Here is a 24,691-nt window from a genome sequence, read left to right as displayed (position 1 = left end):
TGACATGCATGTGTATTTATGTACAGATGAATGTATACATGTACATATTGGAAGAAGGAAATGGGAGGGAGAAAGCAGTATATGTTGTAAAGACCTCCTCCAATGTCTCCAGTCTGGAAAGAAAGAATGAGCATTCATTAAGCATGTACTCTATACAAGGCAGTGAGGACATGAATCAAAAAGCAAGACAGGCCTTGCTGTCAGAGAGTGTTTACCTTCCTAAGCAAGCACCTTCTCTAAAGGTACCGTGGGCTGCCTTCTCCGCTGATGGAGAAAGGACTTAGGCTAATGAAGTATGCACACGTGTGTACACACACACACACACACACACACACACACACACACACACACACGAGCAATGAGGATAAAGCACCCCCACCTTCTTCCCACACTGGTGCTGGACCCATTACATGGGCCAAGCTTCAAGAAGCAGTTTCCTTTCTTCTTTGCTACTTTTCCCCAATGACACCCCAACAACCAGTCAAAGAATCAAACAACTGACTGAGAGCAGAGACCAAGACCCTGGTTTATTTAACTAATCAAGAAACGTGTATTCACCATCTTCTCAATCCCCCAGAGCTGCAAGGCAACAGAAGGACTTAGAGAAAAGTGTACAAAACTAAATTTCTATGTTCAAGAAATTCAGAGACTAGTTAGCCAGATCAGGCTGACATAAAATAGAAAACAGTGAAGTGTAGTGAATACCACTCCAGTTCTAAAACAAGGGTCAGAGACAAGAGATACAGAGGTAGAAGAAGGAGAGACCAGCATACATCAGAGAAGTCAGGAAAGCAGAGGAAGAGGAATTCTTTCAGTTACAGGGCAGCAAGTTTGACTACGATTCCTAGGAAAGTTTTCAAAAGAAGTTTTGCTTTTTCTTTTGAGGGGGAAAGCCAAGGGAATTGGGGTTAAGTGACTTGCCCAAAGTCACACAGCTAGTAAGTGTGTCAAGCATATGAGGCCATATTTGAACTCAGGTCCTCCTGACGCCAGGGCCAGCGCTCTGTTCACTGGGTCATCTAACTAGTTGCCCCCCTCAAAAGCATTTTTAAGGGATGGCTAATAAGGACACATAAAGGGAAATGATGATGACCAAGAGTTTTATTATTAGCAGGTAAGAAGATGATTTTTATATGGAATTGGAGAAGATATCCTTGGTCTTCAGCAGTTCTAATGAAGAACTGTGCAGACTATTATATCGCTCCTCTACTGAAGAAGGCCCTCACAGGCAAGAACAAAGATCTCTTCCTCCCCTTCCTTTGGAGCCTGTGAGCCATCTGGGGCACTCAAGGCACCTTCCACTGCCCCCACACGGACTTCTGCTTTTCCTATGGCCTAGTCAGACCCTGCTGTTCCATCAGCAGACGGATGCTAAAGCAGAGAGCCGCCTCCAGCTAAGAAGTGGAGGGTATTTTTGTCTCATAAGGAAGGCAGCTGAACCCTCCATAAACTGGTAATCACTAAAATAAGTCACCTCAGCCAGAGAGAGGCAATGGATACACCATAAATACACTACAAAGGCTATAAAAATATTAGTGACATTTGGTGTATTGTTTGACCCTTTAGAAATCAATAGAAACTTCTTAAAGAACCTACCATTTTGAAAGCTGTCTGTGCCTCCACTCCATATTTGGCAAATACGAGTAAGAGACAAAAAATATAAAAGTAGGAGCCAACAAAGCCTAAATGATAGCTATTACCAAGCACGAAATGTGAAAAATTACTACTTTTACTGTTCCAACATCAGACTTCAGAACCGTATCATTTTTAGTAGCACACACAGATTTCACTTTATGGATGAGCAAGTCAATAAAAAGAAAATGCTAAGAATTTCTACTAGAAAATGATATTTGAAGTTGCAGTACCTGGTAAAAGCTGGATTGTGTTCAGTCATCGCTACAAGCAATTTCAGAGCATAGGCTGGTACAGGGTCAGGTTCCATAAGAACATGCTCATACCTTGAATAAAAGAAAAATATTTAACATGATTTAAAATCATAAGTATAAAATTATAAGCAATAGCAAAACATTCATTAGATATAAAGTTTAAAAGACCAACAATCTTTTAAAAACTAGAATACAAAAGAATTATAATCTAGATTTCAATATTCCTAGTACTGAAATGCTCCTAAAGGCAGAGTTTCCTGCAACCACATAGGCATACCCAGGATGGCTGCCAGCACAGGTTCTTAGATCTGCTTTACTAGGAAAGTTAGCTGTTTAAGGGGTAAACAATCTTTTTTTTAATTACATTCACTAGTTCAGGGGAAACATCAGCACCCTGAACTTCAGAAAAAAATATAAGCAGAGAAATAAGGATCAAAGCAACATTGCTATACACTTTACATACATGCCTGGATGGAGAAAGCCTTTACATCTGAGTAGTCGGGAATCTCTGAACCACTCAGAATCTCCACCAGGGAATCACAAGAGCCTAATCATAAGTGAGCCCCCAAAGCAAAATACCAACTCAGAGTATACATACATCACAACGCTGGTGAATCACTGCCTAACAGAAATTAGCAAAAGGTGTGAAAGCCTTCCTATAAGCAAGCCTCCCCTAGGCTAGCTCCTCTTAATGGGCTCCAAGTGAGGCCTATTAACAGGCAGGGAAGGTCTTATCCCATTAACATTACATTTACCCATCTAAAACCACCACCAAGAACTTGGAATCAATGTCAGAAGATCTAGAACCTCTTCAAACAGATGCCTTCAAGTTAATGTAGCTTATTCATAAGTTGTTAGAACTTATTAGCTTTTGATTTATGCACAACTTCAATAGACTGATTATTTTATTTCCAAGGCAACAGCAGACAGGAAGCAGCAAATTAGAAGAGTGAGGGCAAATGGTTGCTGCAGATGGGAGCCACTAACAATGAGCACTGACAGCGTAATAGCAACAGAAGAGATTGGGGGAAATCATTATAAAGTCACACACAAAGACACATACAGCTGAGAAATCTGGGAAAATTTCAAGTAGACACCATTACATTATTAGGTCACGAAGGTATCATTGTATTATAACATTCTATAATAATGATATGCAATAAGAGAAAAATTGAGGAGTTACTTAAATATGAATAAGTTGTAAAATCAGAAAGCATTGAAAATCTACACTTAATGCAAAATGCAGAAGTGCTAATTAATAACGAAAGATGCTAAAAATCATGCACATATGAATCAAACGATTCTGAAGAAGAAAGGGGCACACTGTGAATGGAATTTTGAAAAGTCGTTTTTGAGTTTGATGGGACGAATCCAACTTATAGACCATACCAAAAAAAAAAGATGGCAAATTCTTTAACCATACTAAATGAATACATGCTTACAAAACATGGGTAGTCTATAATATAATTTCAAGGTCCTGAACATGACAGTAGATGCTGTAGTTATTGGTGATCTAAGGTCAAAGAAGGAAAGGTAGAACTATTTAGAACTAATCCTAAGAGGAGGCATTAAATACAAGCAAAGCATAAATAACTTGAGAAAACTGTAAAGAAATGTGGAAAGGTATTAGAAGATTGTATCAATATCTAATGGGTACAACAACTGGAAAATAGGAAAAACACATTGAAAGAAAAAAAGAGAAAGAAAGACAGACGAAAGGAAGGAAGGAAGGAAGGAAGGAAGGAAGGAAGGAAGGAAGGAAGAAACTTGTGGAATGGAATGTGGGAAATTAAAGTTTATTAAAAACTCTTGATCCCCTTAATCAACAACTGAAAGTGAAAGCTGGAAAGTCAAGGCAATATAGGGAGTTAAAACAATACTAAAAATTAAATTAAAATTTCGATATAATTAACTGCTATAGAAGCTTGAGAAATAAAGTAATTAGAGGAAAAAAGAATCCCTTAATTAGTAGGATATGGAAAATTTCTAATAACCTATATTATTATAAGAAGTCTAACATAATAAAAATGCAAATTGAATCAAATCCAAAAGAAAAAGTCTGCATTAATGTAAAGGACAAAAGAAAAGTTACGTCAAGGAAGGAACTAAAGCTCTAGCATCCCAGCAAAACCAGAAAGTTTCAGGTCCGAAAAAACTTCTTAATTATTGGTTTATCAGGATACTAGCAAAGCAATTTACCAACTACCTGCCATGCAGGTCTGACCCAGCCTTTCCTGAGAGAAGGCATTACTTACCCATTGCCAAACAAAGAGAAAAAAGACCAATTAGGTGTCTGAGTATTTTGTACTAGCCAAATAAATCTATAAGCAAGAAAACAACATATTAGTTGAGGGGTAAAAAGAGTGTGCTAGAAAATCTCAGAGGAATAAAGGGCATTGATTGATTGATTGATTGATTCTTGACATGACTGTCCCAGAGGGCTGCCATATTTATCTGGACTTTACAATGGCAAAGACTTTTCCTCGGTCTACATTCATGGCTTGTGCATGTACTTTCCAATATGTAAAACAGGTCCTTGTACAAAAGAATGCTAGAGAATCTGATGTCCACATGAAAAACTGTTCTCTTTTTAAAGCACACCACCAACACAACATTATCAACAACAAATGACATAAAACATGGCATCTTCTACAGAGACCATTTAAGCCCTTTATGGCTCTGTCTCCTGTTGGTCCCATTATTATCACTATTAAACAGAAATGTTTATGGTTTTCAAGGCAATGAGGTAGGAGAAACACTTGGTATCCATAGACACCAACTTACACATCAACTAAATGGCTGAGTTGTGCAAATCTGTTTATAACAATAATAAAGGATTAGGTGATTTCTGCCAAAAACTACAGAAAGGTTATTTTTAAAATCTGAGGCTTAATGATTGATGCAGCTTATGCAATGGTGGAAACTGTATAACCTATTACTGCAGGTTGTGAAACTATTGTTGAGTTGTTTTCCAACTGTATCCAATTCTTTGTGACTCTACTTGGGGTTTTCTTGGCAAAGATACTGGAGTGGTTTGCCATTTCCTTCTCCAGCTCATCTTACAGATTAGGAAACTGAGGCAAATAAAGTGACTTGCCCAGGGTCACACAGCTGGTAAGTGTCTGAGGTCAGATTTGAACTCAGGAAGAGAAATCTTTCCAATTCCCAGGCCAGTGCTCTATCCACTGCACCACCTAGCTGCCTTACAAAACTAGATACCTAAAAGGATAAGGCTAGAGAGTGAGAATTATACATCAGACATCTGCTATCTCATATAAGCTAAGAAACAACAACAAAAATACCCATACCAAAAAATACAAATCCCCAAATAACTCTGAGAATCCCACAAAGAAGCTGCACTGAGACTGGATTATTTTCATATACAGAAATGTTACCTAAATGTTACCTGTCTGGAAAGAACACCAAAGTAAAAAAAGAAAGTTTTAAAATTCATATCACTATATTCAACACTCTATTTCCAAACTATACAAATTGAAAAGCTTCAAAAAATAGAGCCCCTGGCAGAAGAAATTAAAACTATGTGGAAAAAGGACAAGGTATATGTAATGTCTATCTCCTGGTCTGCTATAGTCACGGTCCAGGGGAAATTTCAGTGAGTTTGTGGAAGATGAGCTTACGTTCCAATACTCTTAATTCAATTACAAAGTGCAGTCCCTTTATCCACCTGCACGATAGCTCACAGAATATCCGGTATAAAGAATAACTGCGGATACAACCTATCCTATTTGAACTCTGTCCAAAAAGCATGACAATTAGCTAACAGCAAAAACAATCATTTACATGGTATTTTAGAGTTTTAAAAAATGTCGCACCTGGCAAAAGGTTACGTGGTAGATAATGCAAATAACGTTATCTCCATCTTATGGATAAGAAGACTGAAGCTCAGATGAGTTAGCTGGCTAATCCACTATCACACAGTTTCAATTCAACTCAACAAGTATTTATCAAATGCCTAATGTGTGCTATAACTGTGCTATGGTGCTAAGAATACAAAGAGAAATGTGAAAAGTCAACATTATAGACAAATTGGTCAAAAAACATGTACACAGATAAGTGAATATAAAATAAGTATAAAATCATTTGGGGTGGGGCTAGAAACTGAGGGAGTCAGGAGAGGTTTCTTGAATGAAGTGGCCCCTGGGCTGTCTTAAAAGGATCTAGGGGTTCCAAGAGGTACAGATGAAGAGAGGAAGCTTTCCAAGTATACAGGAGAGGCTAAACAAGACTGGGCAACAACCTGGATGTGGAAGGTGGAGGGTCAAGAGAAAGGATTCCAAGGCCACAAACCCAGGAACTAGAAGAATGTAATTATTCTCTAAAGAAATAGTAGGCTCAGGAGAAGAAGCAGATTTAGGGAGGGAAGATAATAATTATTCGTGGATATTATTTGTTGAATTTGAGATAGGATATCTGGGTACAAATGTCCATCCAACAATTGGAAATGCAAGAATGAGGCTCAGGAAATAGAGGAGTAGAATATAGATTTGAGTGTCATATGAGCAGAAATGATAATTAAAAACATTAGACCTAATGAGATCACAGAGGGAGGAAGGAGAAAAGAGTGGAGAGGAGAGAGAGAGAGAGAGAGAGAGAGAGAGAGAGAGAGAATGGGAATAAATATAGAAGATGGAGAAAGAAAGAGTAGAGAGAATGAGGGAGAGAGAAGAAAGACAGAAAATGACAGAGGTAGAGAGAGGGGAGAGAAGAAGAAAGAAGAAGATACAGTATAAAGATGGAAATCTGGATCTGAATCTCAAGGGCATGGACCAGAAATATTTATTAGGGAATTCCCTAAATAAATAATACATTGGAAGTTATGGGAATAAATAAAAATGTCAAGGAAAAGTATAAAGAGAAGAGAGCCAAGACAAAACTTTTTAAAACACTTACCTCAGAGGGTCATGAAGGGCAAAAGAGACAGAGAAGGAACAATCTGAGAGAGAGAAGGGGTATCACTGGAGCCAATTGTCAGTATCCAAGGAGAGAACGAGAGTATGAAATTTTGGAGAAGCCAAGGACAAGGTCTAAAGAAGCCATGTCACAACAATGAGGTCATCAGTGGCCTTTAGGGGAGCAGTTCTAGGGAAAATGTAGCAATGGAAGTAGGATGCTGAGATTGCAGACCATGATTCAAGAAGTCTGGCGATGAAGCAGAGAAGTGTGTGACAGTAGGTAGCTTCATGGGATAGAAGGTTATGGTAAAAGAGTCTTGTGATTGGGGAGACTTGGATACATTTCTAGGCAGATGGGAAGAAGCCAGTGGAAAGGGAGTGATTGTGAATGCACAACAGGCAAGGCATGTCTGCTGAGAAAAAGATCTGAGGGAGGCAAGAGACAGAAAGCAAGGGGACAAAGGACACAATTAGCTGTAGGTGAATTTTTGGATGGGTCAGCTATGTCAAGAAGTGAAGTTATATCTTCGCTTAACACTGAAGATTAGAAGGAGAGAATGTGAGAAGAAAGTGAAAAGTTTTGAGGGACAGAGGTGAGAAGTGAGCAAGCTTTACCTTTACAATAAAGTGGTAGTGAAGATCATTTACTTTGAGTTCCAGGGAAAAAGTGGGGAAAATGTTAAGGACTGGAGGAAGGAGGGAAAGTTTGGTCATCACGTTGAGAACGCAATATAAATCAAAGAGATTTTGATAAATATGTGTATTAATTAATACTGTGATTTAAAATATGATAAAACAAATGAACTACCATGCCACAGCATAAAGCAGCAGTGAATTAGGCTTAGTTGAAATATCTCCTCTAAAACAGGAGGAGAGAAAAATAGAAATTGGAGGTTGCTCAGATTTGAGAACTAACAGGATGAGAGATGGGGTCTCACAAGAGTAGGGACAGCAAGAGCATAATTAAAATGATGGTACAGAGACGGGAGCGAGAAGAACAGTTTGGGGAAAGGAGGATTTTATTAAGTGGAAGTCAAAATAAGAGCAAAGAGTAAGCAATGAGGGGGAGAGAGATTTAAGGTTGTGGTTGGAGAGCAGGGTTCTGGAGGTGGCACAGTACTGGGCAATGGTGGGGTCAAAGGCAGGACCAGAGTAGACTTAGAGATGAGAAAAATGAGGGGTTGCAATCATCAATATAAATTAAAAGAATCACCAACTATTACAAAGCTTTGGGCAAGAAACTAAAGATCATTAGGGTACAGTTTTCATTTTCTTCAGGCATCCTCAACTGAAGGCATGAAATGCAAAAGGGAACAAACAAGTGATGCAGGACACCAAAAACTAGCTGAGAAGCTGTAGTTTGGGAAAGACATCAGGATTTAAGAGGCAATGCGCTAAAATGTAAACACACCTGGCTCATTGCCAGGGGCCAGGTGAAGCTAAGAAAGGCTGGTGAGATTCTACTCGCCTCGTGTCTTACAAATATAATCCATACTGAAAAGACTGGAGCAGGGAATAAACTGCCTCTACATATCTACCAAGCTGGGGAATGCAGAGACAGCTACGACGAAGGAAGAATAGTAGCTGAGACACCAAGAAGTGCATAGGAAATAAAATCCAAGACAGAAGCCAGTAGTAAATTCCATGGCCTCACATGTCTAAGCACAAATGCTCAAAGGATGGACAGCAAGCAAGGCGAAACAAAAGCCTAAGTGTGAAAAAAGCAAATTCAGCTTCATTACTGAGACTTAGGATAAATCTCGAGTATGGATCTAGACAGCCAAACTTTCCTTGGAAGAAAAAGAGGAGGCTAAAATGAGGAAGCAGTGGATATTAAGAAGGCGGATTCATGTGAGAAAATTGAGAAAATAGTGGGGGACAGTCAATGGAGGCAGAGACAGAAGGGATCTTGTAACCTGGGCATACTACAAACCACCCACACAAAATTAAGAATTAAGGAATCAAGTCACATGCCTGCCACTAGGATATGATATTAATATGTAATGGGTAACCTCAATAATCCAAGTATTTGCATGAGTTTTCTCTATGGCAGACGCAGAATAACTAATAATTTCTTTACGTGCCTTAAAGGTAATTTCCCACTTTAAAAAGCAAAAGAAGAGACGAGAGAGAATTCTGTTATGGATCTGATTCTCACTAATGAGGAAGAACTAGTTGTCGGGATAAAAATGATAGGAATCTTGGAAGGAAGTGACCTCCCCCTCCCCCTTAGAATTTGTGATAGAAAAGGACAGGAAAGCCAGGCCTACTTTGACACACACCCCTAGGTTCATAAAGAACAGATACTGGGGAGATATAGGAGGTGCAGTGAATGGAGCACTGGCCCTGGAGTCAGGAGGAACTGAGTTCAAATCCAGCCTCAGACACTTAACACTTACTAGCTGTATGACCTTGGGCAAATCACTTAAACACAAATGCTCTGCCTTCCCCCCTCCAAAAAAAATTAAAATAAAGAACATATATCAAAAAGAAGGCTTACAAAGGGTGCAAATGACTAAGATTCTAGAAGAGGAGTAGGGGAGGCTGGGAGGGAACAAAAAGGAGGAAGAGGGAAATGTTCAAAAATAAAATTTTAAACACTGAAAGAGAACAATTTTGATGAGGAGGAAAAATATGAACTTTAGACTTGATGTCAAGGAGAAAAAATTCCTTAGAATTACAACTTACTATAAGTAGAATATGCTGCCTCGGAAGATGTTGAGTTCAGACTAAAGTGAGAATCTTTAAGCAAAGTCTGGATATAATAGAAACTCCTTTTCAGGGATAGATGACTGCTAAGATTCCTTTCCAGTAGAAAATTCTGTGATGCTATAAAAACTTGAGTCCCTGGGTATGATAGAGGAGAATGAGATGAAGAGGAAGACTATGAGCCATATCCAGAAGCCGCTGGGTAAAATGGCCCAATAGCCTACATCAGTATGTCGAAGCAAAAGGAATCAGTGACATTGTACACATTTGGGACACATAGCTTGAAAATACAAAGTAAAGAAGAGATTCTGTTTATAATAAGAAAAATAATTAAATGTGTGCTTATCAATTTAATCTGGGAGAAACAAGGTTTATTCAACGGAAATGAGAAAGCTGTAATAAGAAAAGTAAAAGAGGACAAGAATAAATGGAGATACCTTGCCCTTGGCAAAGAAGACTGAATACAGTAAAGACAACAGTGCTCTTGAAGTCAGGAGACACATTTACTTCAATACCTACTAATGTCCCTGGGGATGTTTAAAAGACCCTTACAAGCAGATAGCAGAATTATATGCAAGAGTAAGTCGGCCAGAACTCAAACAAGTATGTATTTATATATTTAAATACGTGTATCTATTTATTTATTTACTAACTTTTCGTTTACAACATTCAGTTCCACAATCCCTTGAGTTCCAAATTTTCTCCCCCTCCCTCCCGTGGCGGCATGTAATCCGATACAGGTTCTACAGATAACTTTCACATCAAACATTAGTCAAGCTGTAAGGAAGAATTATAACCAAAGAACAAGAAAGAGGGAACAAAACAAAGCAGAAAAGAGAGAGAGAAAGTAGTTGGCTTCAATCTCTATTCAGATTGTAATGCTTTCTCTGGATGTGGATAGCCTCTTCCATCATGAGTCTTTTGGAGTTGCTTATAGCATATTGCTGAGAGAAGCCCAGTCTATCAAAGTCAGTCATCACAGATATGATGTGTCTATAATTGTGTACAATGTTATCTTAGTTCTGCTTTCTCAAACAAGTATTTAAAACAACAAAATATAAAAGGTCCTGGACTTCCCCTATTAAATGTAAAACATACTTAAAAGTGACAATTATCAATGTTAATGGTTTAAGAACTATGAAAAATGATCAAAAGAACAGAGATTCTCAAAACAGATTGAAACTACTATAAAAACAATACATAATCAGAGGATCACAGTTTGCAACTAGACAGATATTAAAGGTCATCAATTTCAAACCCATCATTTTACAGAAGAGGAAACTGAGGCTACAAGAGATTAAGTGATTTGACCAGGGTGCCTCGGCAAGTAAATGTCTGAGATTAGGTTTTCCCGAATCCACATCCAGTACTTTTTTCAAGGCCATCTGGCTGCCTGATGAACCATAAGGAGCTTAAAAATAGAGGAAAACGCTGCTTAATATATTTTATGATTAAAACTATATATCAAAATGGAGAATAATTAACTGAGATACAAGTGTACTATGTAAATTCCATCTATTATTATAACAGCCTGCAAAAATTCCAGATGGGTAAAAGATTTGCAAACAGAATAGAATATTTATTCCATCTATGAACAGGAGATAAATTTTTGAGTACTGAAGAAATGAAGGATATAATCTAAAGTAACATGGGTATGTATAAATATGCATAAAAATGTAAATCTCTGTTTTAAGATATTTTTCAAATATATAAAAAGTAAAATAAAAGGCTGTCAAAAACACAGGACAAATATAACTGATAAAAGCTTCCTTTCCAAATATACAAAGAACTGATGCAAAAGTATGTGGTTAATGCCCAAATTCCACTTACTAAGTGATCAAAGAAATTTAAAAACAACTTGTATAAGAAGAAATAAATTCAGTATGGTCTTTATATGTAAAAATTTAGTGCCACCAGTAATGAAAGACATGCAAACTAGAACAAATTTAAGGCAATGCATTGTGGAATGATCTGTGTATGCTGGTACCATTACATACTTATTAAACCAGTGAAGATAAATTAAAATTCTAACATGCAGTGTTGGCAAGGTTCTGGGTCAACAAGTACATTTATACTTTGCTGGTGGCAATAAAAATGGGTTCAATATTTCTGGAAAGCAATTTGACCACATGTAACAAGAGCTATAAGAACTGTTCCTACCCTTTGGCTCAGTGATTCCACTTGGGGGATTTTACCCCAAGGAAATAATTCAAAAGAAAGTAATTTGCAGAAAGATGTTCACAGCCACTCTATCTATAATAGCAAAAATCTGGAAATAGCCCAAATGCTCAACAACTTGGGAACGACCAAGGAAACCACAGCACAATAATGTAACAGAAACTATATTTCTATTAAAAAATAAAAAGTATCTGGAATATGCCAATACAAAGAAAAATGTATGCATACATATATACATAAATACATATGTATAAAATGATAATAAATGGGCACAAATCACAACTATGTTGATTAGCACTATGGGCATCAAGCTTTCAGAGATGAACATGGAATGACACAAATAGGATTTAATGTTCATTAGGATGTTCTTTTTAAAAACAAAATTGCTGAACTCCATAAATGGATGGTAAATGACTAACACTCCCCACCCTCCACCTGCAGAAATCACAATTTTTTTTTGACGTTTCATCTCTTGTGATTCTTGTCCAATTCTTTCCACCAAGTGTCCACAGACAATCCTCTCCCAACAGGTGAGAATCCTTCCTGTTTCTGGGGTGCCAGGGCAGCATTTGGGCTATTGGTGTGGGCTCCTTCACACACCTTCTTTGGAAGAGATCTCAGCAGGTTTCTAACTACTAAAACCCAGGAAGGTATCCTCTCTATAACAGTTTTTGTTTAAAAGTCTTCTCATGAGTGGGCACCACTCCATTCTGAGGCAACCCAGTCCACTTTGGGAATTGATGTAAGGCCTTTCCTTTCATTAAACCTAAATCTGCCCCCTCTGCAATTTTCACTCACTATTCCAAGTTCTTTGGGAACAAGTAAAACAGGTCTCAGTGCTTTTTCACATGATAGGAATTCCATTTTAAGTCTGTCATTAGGGCCCTCCTGAGTCTCCTCTGGGCAGCCAGGTGATGCCACAGTGCACAAAGCTGCCTGGCCTACAGTCAGGAAGACTCATCTTCCCATGTTCAAATCTGTTCTGAGACACTAACTGGGTGACCTTGCCAAGTCACTTAACTCTGCCTCAGTTTCTTCATCTGAAAAATGAGCTAGACAAGGCAACGTCAAACTACTCCAGTATCTTTGCCAAGAAAACCCCAAATGGGGTCACAAAGAGTCGAACATGACCAAATGACCTAATGATGAGTCTTCTCTCTTCACCATCCTAACTGTCCTCCTCTGGATGCTCTCTGGCTTATTAACGTGAACCTTCCCAAAAATGTGGCACCAAGAACCAAACACAATATTATAGATGTGGGCTACCCAGGGCAGAAGACGCTAGGACCATCGCCTCCTTCATGATGCCTTTTAAAACTCCAGCAGAAGTGACCATAGAAATCATCTGGTGGAATGAATGAATGAATGGAAAACACTGATGAAGCACTTACTATGTGCTAGGCAAGATGAGGAAATGGGGCCAAGTTACTTTCCCAAAGCTAAGGAGGTAGTAAGAAGCAGAGCCAGGATTTGGACCCAGTCGTGTGACCCAAATCCAGCGTGCCTTCATACCACACTGCTTCCCCTCTCATTCCATTGGGGTATGCATTATTCACAGCCTTGTAGTACAACTAGAAGAATACTGGTGGTTAAAAAGTAAGTCTTTGTGGCAGCAAGAATCTTGACTCCTTCGATTAAATCCAATTATGTGCTGAGAGCCTACTGTGTGCCAAGCACCTTGCTGGCTCCTGTGAATACAAAGAGAAAAATGAAAGAGTATGTTCTCTCAAGGAACTTCCAGTCTATCAGGGGAAACAGCATTTCTAAAGACATCCCCACTTTTCCCTGGAAGGTGTAATCATCACCTGATTCTGATCAGTATGTTTCATCAAGATAAACACAGAAAGACAAGGGAACAAGATAGGGCATCAAGCTGCTTTCCTCTGAATATCCCAAGTTTACGATGGCCACTCATCTTCAACAATGGTAGAGAAATGGCCCCAAGTAAAATCAACTTGTCTTTTCAGTCTGAAGTAATGCCCAGCTTGATGTCCCTGCAGCACCCATCAGGTAGGCTAGAGTCACTGCTCCTGGCGAGGGCTCAGTGACACATGCTCCCCTGAATCTTCGGGGTATTTGCTAGTACTTCTAACAAAGAAACTAAAGACCCAAATGCACAGTTTTTGCCCCCTATTATTCCTATGGTGCCTGTAACCTCCTAGAAGTAATGGGAACTATAAATTCCAATTTCTAAAAGGAAATACTTTCACATTTGTAATGAATGTATTTGTCTCTCACAAACCAAAAGGCCTTAATAATTTACTGAGTCATTAAGACCCTGGTGGCTTTACGGGTCATACTGAAGGCATAAAGAGAAAAGCAGTAATTATTTTTTCTAGGAAAAATATGCCGAATGCTGCACTGACACAGACAACAAATAGTCATACGAATATTTATAACAGTAAAATCTTCCCAGTAAAAAATGCCACTCAAAGTTAAAGAAAAAAATATCAAAAGCTAAAACCTCAGAAATGGGTTCTCTAACAACATGAAGACCCTGTGGCATAATAGAACTAGCAATGGGCTGAGAGTGGAGGGGAATATGTGCAGCAAGACTGGAAAGAAAGAAAAGGGGTTGATGTAAAGAGCTGCAAATGCCAAATGGAGGCTTTTCCACTTGATCTAGGAGGTCATGGGGAGCCACTAGAGTTTACTGAATAAGGGTGGTTATGTGGTCAAACGTGTGCTTTAGGAAAATCAATTTGGCAGCCATGTGGAAGATGGACTGGAGTGGGAAGAGACTTGAGGCATGGGGATCAATTAAGAGCCACTGCCCTGTGCAAACACAGCTCTGACTCTACCTCCCACACTAATGATTCCCATCTCTATATCTTTCCTGGACTCTAATCACAAAACTCCAGCTACTTACTGCACATTTCCACTCAAATGATCTCCTGTTACCTCCTAATCAACATGTCCCAAAGGAACTTATCCTCACTCCAAACATGCTCCAATTTTACTCTTTCCACAAATGATTAGATAGGTGGTGCAGTGGGCAGAGTATTAGACTTTGGAGTCATTGAGAGATGAGTGCAAATCTAGCCACAGCCACTTCCTAGCTATGTCATTCTGGTCAAGCCACTTACCATCTTTGTGACGGTTTCCTCTTCTGTAAAATGGGGATAATAGCACCTATATCACAGGGTTGTTGTGGGGGATCAAATAAGATAATATATGTGAAGCACTTTGCAAATATTAAATGGTTATGAAGTAGTAGCTATTGTTGTCATAGTTGTTACTATTTCGTGTTCCTAGTTCCAAAAATGGTGGCTTTCTTTGGCTCCATCTTCTATTTCCAACATAAGCCATTGACTCTAATTTTTATACTTCTCCTATCAATGTCTTATTTCTACTCCCTAATTCAAGTTCTTAGCTATAAACTATTACAACAGATTCAAAGTTAGTCTTCTTGCTTCCAGTGTCTTCCTGATCTAATACATTCCACAAACCAGAAAATGAATTTTCTCAAATGAATCATTTTGATCAATCTGCTCCCTTGTTTGTGGAGGCCACACTCCCCACTGCCCAGGGAACATGGTACATCTCCAGGAAGTGTTATTCCAGAACCTCTACAATTCACTCCCCCCACAATTCTCTAACCTGATCTTTGATGACTTATAAGCACAAAGCCTATTGCTCAAATTAAGCTGGTCAACTAATTATCCCTCTGCATTTTCATCCCTTCACCTTTGCTTACACTCTATTCCTTACCTGGAACATCTATACTCCCCTTCCCCACCAGTCCAAATCCTGCCCATCCTCTAAGGCTCTAATCAAGCCATTGCATGCCTCTAAAGGACATGTTTCTTTGCATCTTTCTAACCACTTGGTACATTCTACACATAGTGAACAGAATTTGATGAGTCTTTACAGTCCTTACAATCCCTAATACAGCATTGTGTACACAAACAGTGATCAATAAATGCTTGATTGATTGGTTTGAAGAACTTCATAAACTGAAAAGTAGCAGAAATAGGAGTGACTTTGCTAGTCAATATCAATTCAGATCAACCTAATTAGAAAAATTGGGGCAGTAAGATTTTATGACATAAATATGGTAGCTGGAACGTTTTACATTCCACTTTACTTTTGCTTTTAATTGAAGATAAGTGATGACAGTGCATTGCTGCTTAGACATATTCACTACATACTATTCTTTATTCTTTTTAAAAATATGTTGTACTCAATTTTCTCAATACCTTGTGTATTTTTACAGGTCATTTCACAGCATCCTTCTGTTATCACAAAAAAAAACTACTAAGCAAAACCAAATGATGCAGCAAATAATCTGTTAACACATGTAACAGATGGCATCCAGAGACCTTACCCACCCACCCACCTATGAACCAGAGAGTAGAAAAATGTTGCATTAAGTGTCCTTTGGAATCAAGATGGGCCATTACATTTAATCTGAGATCAGCTACCAATCAGTGTTGCTTGCATTTAAATGACGGTGTACTCCAGTCAATGGTCATAACTGACCCATCTAGTTTGTTGGTTATGCTTCTACCTGGTGATATTCTTTAAGAAATTCTTCACTGACGTTATGTTGCAACCTACTCATATCCATAATGCCCCTCTCCATTCACTCTTTAAGGAGATAGTGTATGTTATGACTCTCAATCACACATCAAAAGAGTTTTGATGTTTCAAATATGCCTTTGTTTCAAGGAGAAGCTAGGATAATTTTTTAAACATTAAAATTAATTAAATTAAAATTAATTTAAAACATTGTGCAATTTCCCAAAGGTTATAGGTAATGTGACCATCAAGATGGAAGGTTAGATAATTTCTCCAGTCCCCACAAAATCTCAAAACTCCCCCAAAGAGAAATCTATATAAGAACAAAGCAATTGTAGCCAACTCTGCTTTATCCTTCATACTTGAAGAGAACCAATGACATCACAATGTTGGGGTCAAAGTAAAGTGTGTTCGACCATAGTGAGGCAGTCTGATACAAACTCCAAAGGGTCTACCACAAGTCGGGTTCAAATAGTCCATTTGAATATTTGGGATGAAGATGTCTCTAGATTTGTCCATCTCACGTTTCCTTTGTGTAACTGTGATTCTGCTTTGCTCATAGAGCACAGTGCCTTCTTTGATGCAGAATGCCACGATGGGTGGTCTTGTGCAAGCCTCTCCCATGTCTCACAATCAACACTAAAGTTCTTCAGAAAGACCTTGAGAATGCCCTTGTACAGCTGCCCTCCACAGGAGTGCTTGCCTTACACAAGTTCTCTGTAAAATAATCTTTTAGATAACCATATGTTTGGCATTCGGGCCATGTGGCCAGCCCACTGGAGCTGCACTCTCTGCAGCAGAATTTGAATGCTTGGCAGTTCAGCTGAAGAGAGGATCTAGTGTCTAGAACTTTATTGTCAGATGATCCTCAGAATTTTCCTAATACAACTCAAATGGAAGTGGTTCAATTTTCTGGCATGGTACTGGTACACTGTCCAAGTTTCACAGTCATACAACAATGAGGTCAGCACAATGGCTCTGTAGATCTTCCGTTTGGTAGGCAGCCAAATAAGTCCTCCCTCCCACACTTTCTTTCAGTCTCCCAAACACTGAGATAGCTCTGGCAACACATGCATCAACCTCATCATCTATGTGGACATACCTGGAAAGTATACTGCCAAGTTATATGGGTTACATAGCAGGAAGAGCTTATCTCCCAGGAGATCAAGGATGCCTCCACTGTCCAGCTCTATAAAGTTAAAGGAAACATGTTGTCCAGTGACAATCACAGGGGGATTTCTCTCATCCTTAATAGGTTAATCCTTCATCTACCTGAGAGCCAGTGTAGCTTCAGAAAGGGTAAGGGTCAACATGGTGTTTACCATGTGATGGCTCCAGGAGAAATGCCAGAAGCAGAACAGAGGTCTGTACACAATATTTGTCAACCTAACCAAGACCTTTGATACTGTCAATCATTCAGGTTTGTGGAGGATCGTGGCAAAATTTGGTTGCCCAGAGAAGTTCATCAGTACTGTATGCCAGTTTCATGATGGTATGCTTGGATGGTTCTGGATAAAAGATGATGCTCTCATGCTTTCCCCAGTCACCAATGGAGGGAAGCAGGACCATGTGCTTGTTTTCAGGCTTTTTAGCATGATATTTTCAGTGATGTTGTCAGATACACCCAACCAGGGGGGAAATGTCATCAAGGATAGCTCCCACAATGATGGTAAATTATTTAACTCAAAAAGGTTACAAGCCTAGACTGAAGTGCAGCCTCTGAGGTTAAGATCAAATAGTATGGATTAATTCTCTGCGACTTGTGCTAATTTTGGCCTGACAATTGACATCAAGAAAACAGAGGTTCTCCAGCAGCCAGTACTACACCATCCATACACGAAACCATAGGTTATGACAAATGGAGAAATTCTGAATGTTGTGGATAAGGTTCACTCAGAAGAATAACAAGGTAACACCATGATGAATTAACAGCACAGAAGGCTAATGCACAGCACTTAAGTTGATTGCTCAGCACCCCTTTCATCACCAGACCTCAATATCTGGCAGGGCAGCACAATGGGGTGCACAGTTTGTGCTCTGGGATCCACTCAGCAATTTCCCAGCTGTGGCAGTCTGTCAAAACACACTGTCCCTGCCCTCAATCTATCATTTCATGAAAAAAAGCAATAGAACTCAACTCTGCTTCTTCCCTTACAGCAAATGGGTAGGAAAAAGTAATGAAAAAAAAGTTCTTTCTGCCTAAAGTGCAAGCAGCTGCACCGGCACTCTGTCAGAGAACTCAAAAGCAGAGGGAACTGGGATAGGAAATCAGCATGTGTGAGACTGTGCCAGGATGGAAGGAAAGGGAACTAGCAAGCAGCAGAGGCCAGTATTTCCCCCGCAAGAAGTCACTTTGGGCAGGAGGTTAGGCCAATGAAAAGTGAGAAAGGAGATTGAAACAACTTTGCAGCAGAAACTCTGTCATCAAAGAGAAAGTGAAAGGTATGGGAATATAAGGAAAAAGGAATGAAATTACCAAATATCTCAGGAGGAAGAAAATTTAATTGAAGACTTAGAGCACCAGCACAACAACTATTAAAATAGAAGAAAATATGGCCACCGAAACATCTAAACAAGTACAAATAACTCTAAATAGGACAAAGGAAAGAGAACTGAAGTGATGAAGCAGAGAAGCTTGGATAATCCCAAAGAGAGCACGGAAGCACAGCAGGATGTTCAGGAGAAAATTAAGATTCTTGAAAGAAGGTAAAAAGAAACAAATTGAAGAATTTAAGGTCCATGCAGCAGAGATAATTATAGAATAGAAAAAAAAATTTGAATCCATAGTAGTAAATCTTTCCTAAGAAGAAAAAGAGAAAACAAGTTAATAACTGATAACAAAAAGATACTGCAGTCAAAAATAACATGGAAAAGCAGAAGAAAAAAGCAATATTAAAAGAGGATATATGATCTCTAGTCAAACAAAATATATTTTTGTTTTGGATTTTTAAAATTTTTTCCCAATTATATGTAAAAGCAAATTTTAACATTTTTTTTAAATTTTGAGTTCCAAACTCTTTCCCTCTTTCAAGCCCTTCCCCTCTCCCTTAGATGACAAGCAATTTGATATGTTACACATGTGCAATAATGCAAAACATATTTCCATATTAGTCATGTTGTGAAAAAACACAAGATACCCCCCCAAAAAAAACATGAAAAATATGAAGAAAGTTAAAAATAGTACGCTTCAATCTGCATTCAGACTCCATCAGTTCTTTCTTTGGATGTATATAGAATTTTTCATCATGAATCCTTTGGAATTGTTTTGGATTACTGTATTGCTGAGAATAGCTAAATCATTCACAGTTGATCATCATACAATATTGCTGATACTGTTTACAATGTTTTCCTTGTTCTGCTCACTTTACTTTCCATCAGTTTATATGTCTCCTCAGATTTTTCTGAAAGCATCCTTCTTGTCATTTTTTACAGCACAATAATATTCCATTATGAGCATATGCCCCAATTTGTTCAGCCCTTTCCCAAATGATGGGCAGTCCCTCAATTTTCAACTCTTTGCCACTACAAAAAGAGTTGATATAAATATTTTTGTACTAATAGGTCCATTTTCTTTTTTAAAAAAATATCTTTTTGGGATACAGAACTAATAGTGGTATTGCTGGGTCAAGGGTATGTACAGTTTTATAGCCCTTTGGGCTGAGTTCCAAATTTCTCTCCAGAATGGCTGAATCAGTTCACAACTCCTCCAACAGTGTATCAGTGTCCCAATTTTCCCACATCCCCTCCAACATTTGTCATTTTCCTTTTCTGTCATATTAGCCAAACTGAGAAGTATGAGATGTGGTATCTCAGAGTTGCTTTAATTTGAATTTCTCTAATCAATAGTGATTTAGAGTATTTTTTCATATGACTATAGATAGCTTTGATTTCTTTGAAGACTGTCTTTTCACATCGTTTCACCATTTCTCAACTAGGGAATGACTCAAGCACATATACTTATCTCAAGACAGGATGCATAGAAACAATTTCATGGTCATAGTTCTTTCAGAGGAAGATGATAAGAATAAAAAGCTGAACACTAAAATGCAGCAATAATACAAGAAAACTGCCCAGAACATCCAAACATAGAAAACAAAACACCAATCAAAATCATTCTGGGCATGCCACCATGGGGGGAAAGGGGAGAAGAGAGAAGGGGAGAAAATTTGGAGCTCAAAAACTTGTAGAAATGAATGTTTTAAACTAAATGTTAATTAATTAATTAAATTTTTTGAAAAATTAATTCAGGGACCTCCAAGACACATAATAGCCAAATTCAACAATTTAGACAACAACACAATCTTTAACTGACCAGAAGGAACAACTTCAAACATAAAGAAAAGGAAATTTGAATTAATACAAGACAATTCTATAACCACAAACCTGGAAGGGAATGGAAATAACATATTTTGAAAAGCAAAAGGACTCAAGACAAAACCCAGACTTAAATACTCTGTAAACCTGAGCCCAGTCTTCAATGAAAAAAGATAAAACAGTCAATAAAAGACAAGTATTTGAATTATTCCTGTAATCATCCAAAGGCAACATAACCTGTTCTTCCTCTCCTATTAAGTTTTAGGCAACATGTGAGAGACTAATATTAAAAGAGTCCAAAGGTGATGGATGGTTCCAAAGTTATTGGTGAAAAAAAATTTAGTAAAATCATCATAGATCTTTTTATGTTTTATCAAATTATTGTTTTTCCAGGCTCACTGTTAAATTTTCTCAAGCTCATCTGCCTTGAGTCTCTTCTCAAACTTTCTACATACTGATTTTTCCCTTCATTTACTTCTTATCTGTTTTATGAAATAGTTCTAGCATCTTTCTTCATAAGATTTTACTAATGAGCTTGTATTCTAAGCCAGCATTGCCCCTGGCTGTCAAATCTCTCCTGCAGGCAAGTACATTATATGTTTGCTGGCTGTGGCAGTTTTTGTCTCCTGATTGTGATGACTTATTTGCAGCAGTAAAATTTCTTTACAAAATGGCAATAGTCTAAGTCATTGTCTGTTCTCTTATTCATTTACTGTTTTTTGCCATCAACATTTTGCATAAATCATGCTAAAACTGTTGGTTACATCTATATATCATATCTTCTCATTTTATTCTTTCTTCTAATATAGTATGGTTTACAATTTGGTGCTTTCGCTGCACACAGTGATAACAAGTCATTTCCTGACTCTTAACATACACCCAATCCCATTTTTTGTGCTATTTGATTGCCTCATGGGTTCAATACTTCCTAACTTCCTTATTTATAAAAAACTAGATATATTTTATTTTGCCAGCACTATCACTTTCCAATAAATAATTACATTTCCTTAAAAAAATAGTTAAGGAAAACAATCTAACAATGATTGGTACAGTTAACTTTCTGCTTCAGTAATTTTATATTTCTTAATAGGAAAGAAGAAATGATGTTTAAACATCAGTCATCTAGAAACAATAATGGTTGTTCTATTTTATGTCCTGTGAGTCCAATTATTATCTCTATGCAGACGATGGATATTTTTGTTCCAGAAATATTTTTTCACTAAGTAGTACATTACCTACACTACATATATTTTGATATGTTACTTATCACTTTTTTCATTCTCTTCCACATAATTATTTATCATTTCTTTGATTTGTCCTTTAACTGAGCCATTATTTAATATATTGCTAGTTAATCTATATTTAGGTCTATATATTGTGTTTATATCTTCATTATTGGGTACTACTTTTATTGTGTTATAGTCCCTACCTATGACATATACTGGCTTTGGGACCTTGAACAAGTCACTTACACTCTTAGTACTCTGTGTAACTCTGTAAGACTCTAAATTATAAGGACACTGTCAATCTCCATTGTTAAATTTTTCTTATCTTGGATTTTCCCCTGCCAATGGAATCATACAACTAGCACCTATCATTATATTTCCAGTCTGTAAAAGAGGCAGTAAGCATAGTAATAGACCATGGGGCTCACTGGGAGAAAGGCCCAGGTTCAAGCACTGTCCCTAAAATACACATCCTCATTGTCTGAGATCTCAAGGCTGAATTTTCACTGAAGTTCTACTTGTGATGAAGTCTTTCCCATACCCTCTTTGTTGTTTGCTGTTCATTAATTGTTTTCAATTATTAAGCTCATGGAAGGGAGCTAAATTTAGACCCAACTTCTCCCTCATGCATCTTGTCATGCTATTTTTTTTTAATTTTAAAAATAATGGATATTTTTTAATCACCAAATATCTACCTTCTCTCCCTTTGACTTTTCCCCTTCCCCAACTGATAATAAAAGAAAAACAAAGCCCTTGCTGCAAACTGGTAGAGTCAAGAAAACCAGTCTTCACGTTAGTCCTATATGCACATACCTGTGTGTGTGTAAACAGACACATCTATGTATATGCTGCATTTACACACCCATTCTGCACTCTACCAATTCCTTTATTGCCTCTCAAAAGAGAATTATTGGGCCCTGCTCCCTTTGCCAGAAATATCCTTTAATCTGATTTCATTGGAAATGAAAACAGCAAGCATTATATGGCTTAATTCCTCTAATAGTAGATCTGCTTTTAGGTCAGTAAAGAAGGATCTCTCACTTGGAGTCCAATAGCCAAATATCTGTGGACAGTTCAGAGATTGTATGAAGCTTAGTATCCTCTGTCCCATCTTCTATCATTCTGTCACTGCAGATGCATATGGGGGCCACATTTTACATTTTTATTGGATGAGTTTTCATGGGCCTTGTGAGGATGAACCTCTCATTACTCAGCTAGGACAGTCCACTAAAATAGACTTGGTCTATTACCAAGACTCTCAGTTGAAGCCTTTCCAGCAAGATAGTCTCCAGCTTGTACTCTGCTGGTACAGCCTTTGAGAACCCAGGGACACATCCAGGTCATGTGGAAGCACCAGGGAACTTTGTGTTCCTTCAGTGCTTTCTCCTAAAGCACAGTGAGTCTCATTTTCAAAAGTATTACAAAGACTTAAATGAACTGATGCTGAATGAGAGGAGCACAACCAGAAAAACACTGTACACAGTCACAGCCATATTGTGCAACGACTAACTTTTATGGACTTGGCTCTTCTCCGTAATGCAAAGTTCTAAGACAACTCCAAAAGGCTGCAGATGGAAAATGCTATTCACATCCTGAGAAAGAATTACAGAGTCTGAACGTAGATTGAAGCATACTATGTGCTCTCTCTTTTGTTTTGCTTTGTTTCTTCTTTCTCGTGGTTCATTCCACTGATTACAATTCTTCTTTACAACATGACTAAGGTGAAAATATGTTTAATATGAATGTACATATAGAGCCTATATCAGATTGCATGCTGTCTTGGGGAGAGGTGAGGTGAGGGAGGGGGAGAAAACTTAAAACTCAAAAGCTTGTGGAACTGAATGTTGTAAACTAAAAATAGATACATTTTTTACAAGTATTTCAAGTAGCTGACCATATTCCTTATTGGGACTTCTAAAACCAAGTACATCTAATAGGACATTCAGTCATCTGTTCATACACAAAATTCTTCTATTTAGAATAATAAAGGTACAGAAAGGACTAGTATTGGAACCCACAGAAAATCCAGAGTGTGGTCCTTAGTGACAACCCTCAGCTAGACAAAGTCATGAATATACTTAGAGCAATTCTGCCCCTCACTGCTGTAACTCTCACGGACAACATAGAGCTCAGAAACTATACCCTTTGGAAGAGAAGCAGTCAAACCACAGAGAGCTTCTCTTTGGAGCTATGAAGAGCAAAGGTCAGTCACCATCTTAATTTCCAATACTATGTTACGAAACATGGGTTCTAGGTCAATGGGACCTTAAGTGGTCATGGCATCTTGTGGGCCTCTTTCCTCACTAGTGAAATGGAAAAGAAAGACTGGATATAGATTCCTGGTTCCCTTCCAGCACCGACAGACTGACATTCTGCTGCTGTTATTGTTACCATTAGCCTTTTAGTTACACAGTTTGATTTAATCAAGAAGATATCTGAACAGAAGGTAGTGGCCATCTCCAGCACAGCAAGGTGGTGGGACTTACTGGGGAAGCAGAACATCTCGGATCAGAGACAGAAGCTTGGTGTTGGAGTTCAGGCTCTCCGCCTTCTCCTCCTCCTTCCCCTTCTCCTTCTCCTTCTCCTCCTTCTCCTTCTCCTTCTCCTCCTTCTCCTTCTCCTCCTTCTCCTTCTCCTCCTTCTCCTTCTCCTTCTGCTCGTCCACAACCTCATGGCTGACAAGCAATGATGTGGTTTCTGACAACAACCGCAAACTGAAGAGTCTCCATTCCACTTGAAAGAAAACGTGTCAGAAATATGACCACACTGATGCATAACAAATACAAAAATGTGAGCTTTAGGAACGTTTTGGTTGATGTGGCTCCACTTACCATTCTGACTTTGAACCAAAGAGACCAGGGGTGGGAGGATGAAGTCCACAACCTAAAAGACAGCATTATAAAGACTGGCTCAGATCACTCCAGTGAAAAACATGAAACCCCCT

The 24,691-nt window shown here is 38.3% G+C and overlaps 1 protein-coding gene across 3 annotated transcripts in view; it reads right to left on the bottom strand.

The window, feature by feature from the left end:
• Window positions 1-24,691, bottom strand: part of ULK4 (unc-51 like kinase 4) — a 651,081-nt gene that overhangs the window by 362,299 nt on the left and 264,091 nt on the right. For all 3 annotated transcript variants that reach the window (XM_069088326.1, XM_069088324.1, XM_069088325.1), the window contains exons 28-30: window positions 24,579-24,630; window positions 24,234-24,480; window positions 1,866-1,958 (exon numbers count right to left, since the gene is read on the bottom strand). In XM_069088326.1, coding sequence (XP_068944427.1) covers window positions 1,866-1,958; window positions 24,234-24,480; window positions 24,579-24,630 — 392 coding nt within the window. The remainder of the gene's footprint in view (window positions 1-1,865; window positions 1,959-24,233; window positions 24,481-24,578; window positions 24,631-24,691) is intronic.

This window comes from Petaurus breviceps, unplaced genomic scaffold (genome assembly GCF_028583685.1).
Source record: "Petaurus breviceps papuanus isolate PSGF00001 unplaced genomic scaffold, PetGlider_PUasm1.0 185, whole genome shotgun sequence".
NCBI classification, from domain to species: Eukaryota; Metazoa; Chordata; class Mammalia; order Diprotodontia; family Petauridae; genus Petaurus; species Petaurus breviceps.
Note: the sequence above shows the minus strand (reverse complement) of the source record. Positions and strands in the feature narration are given on the sequence as shown.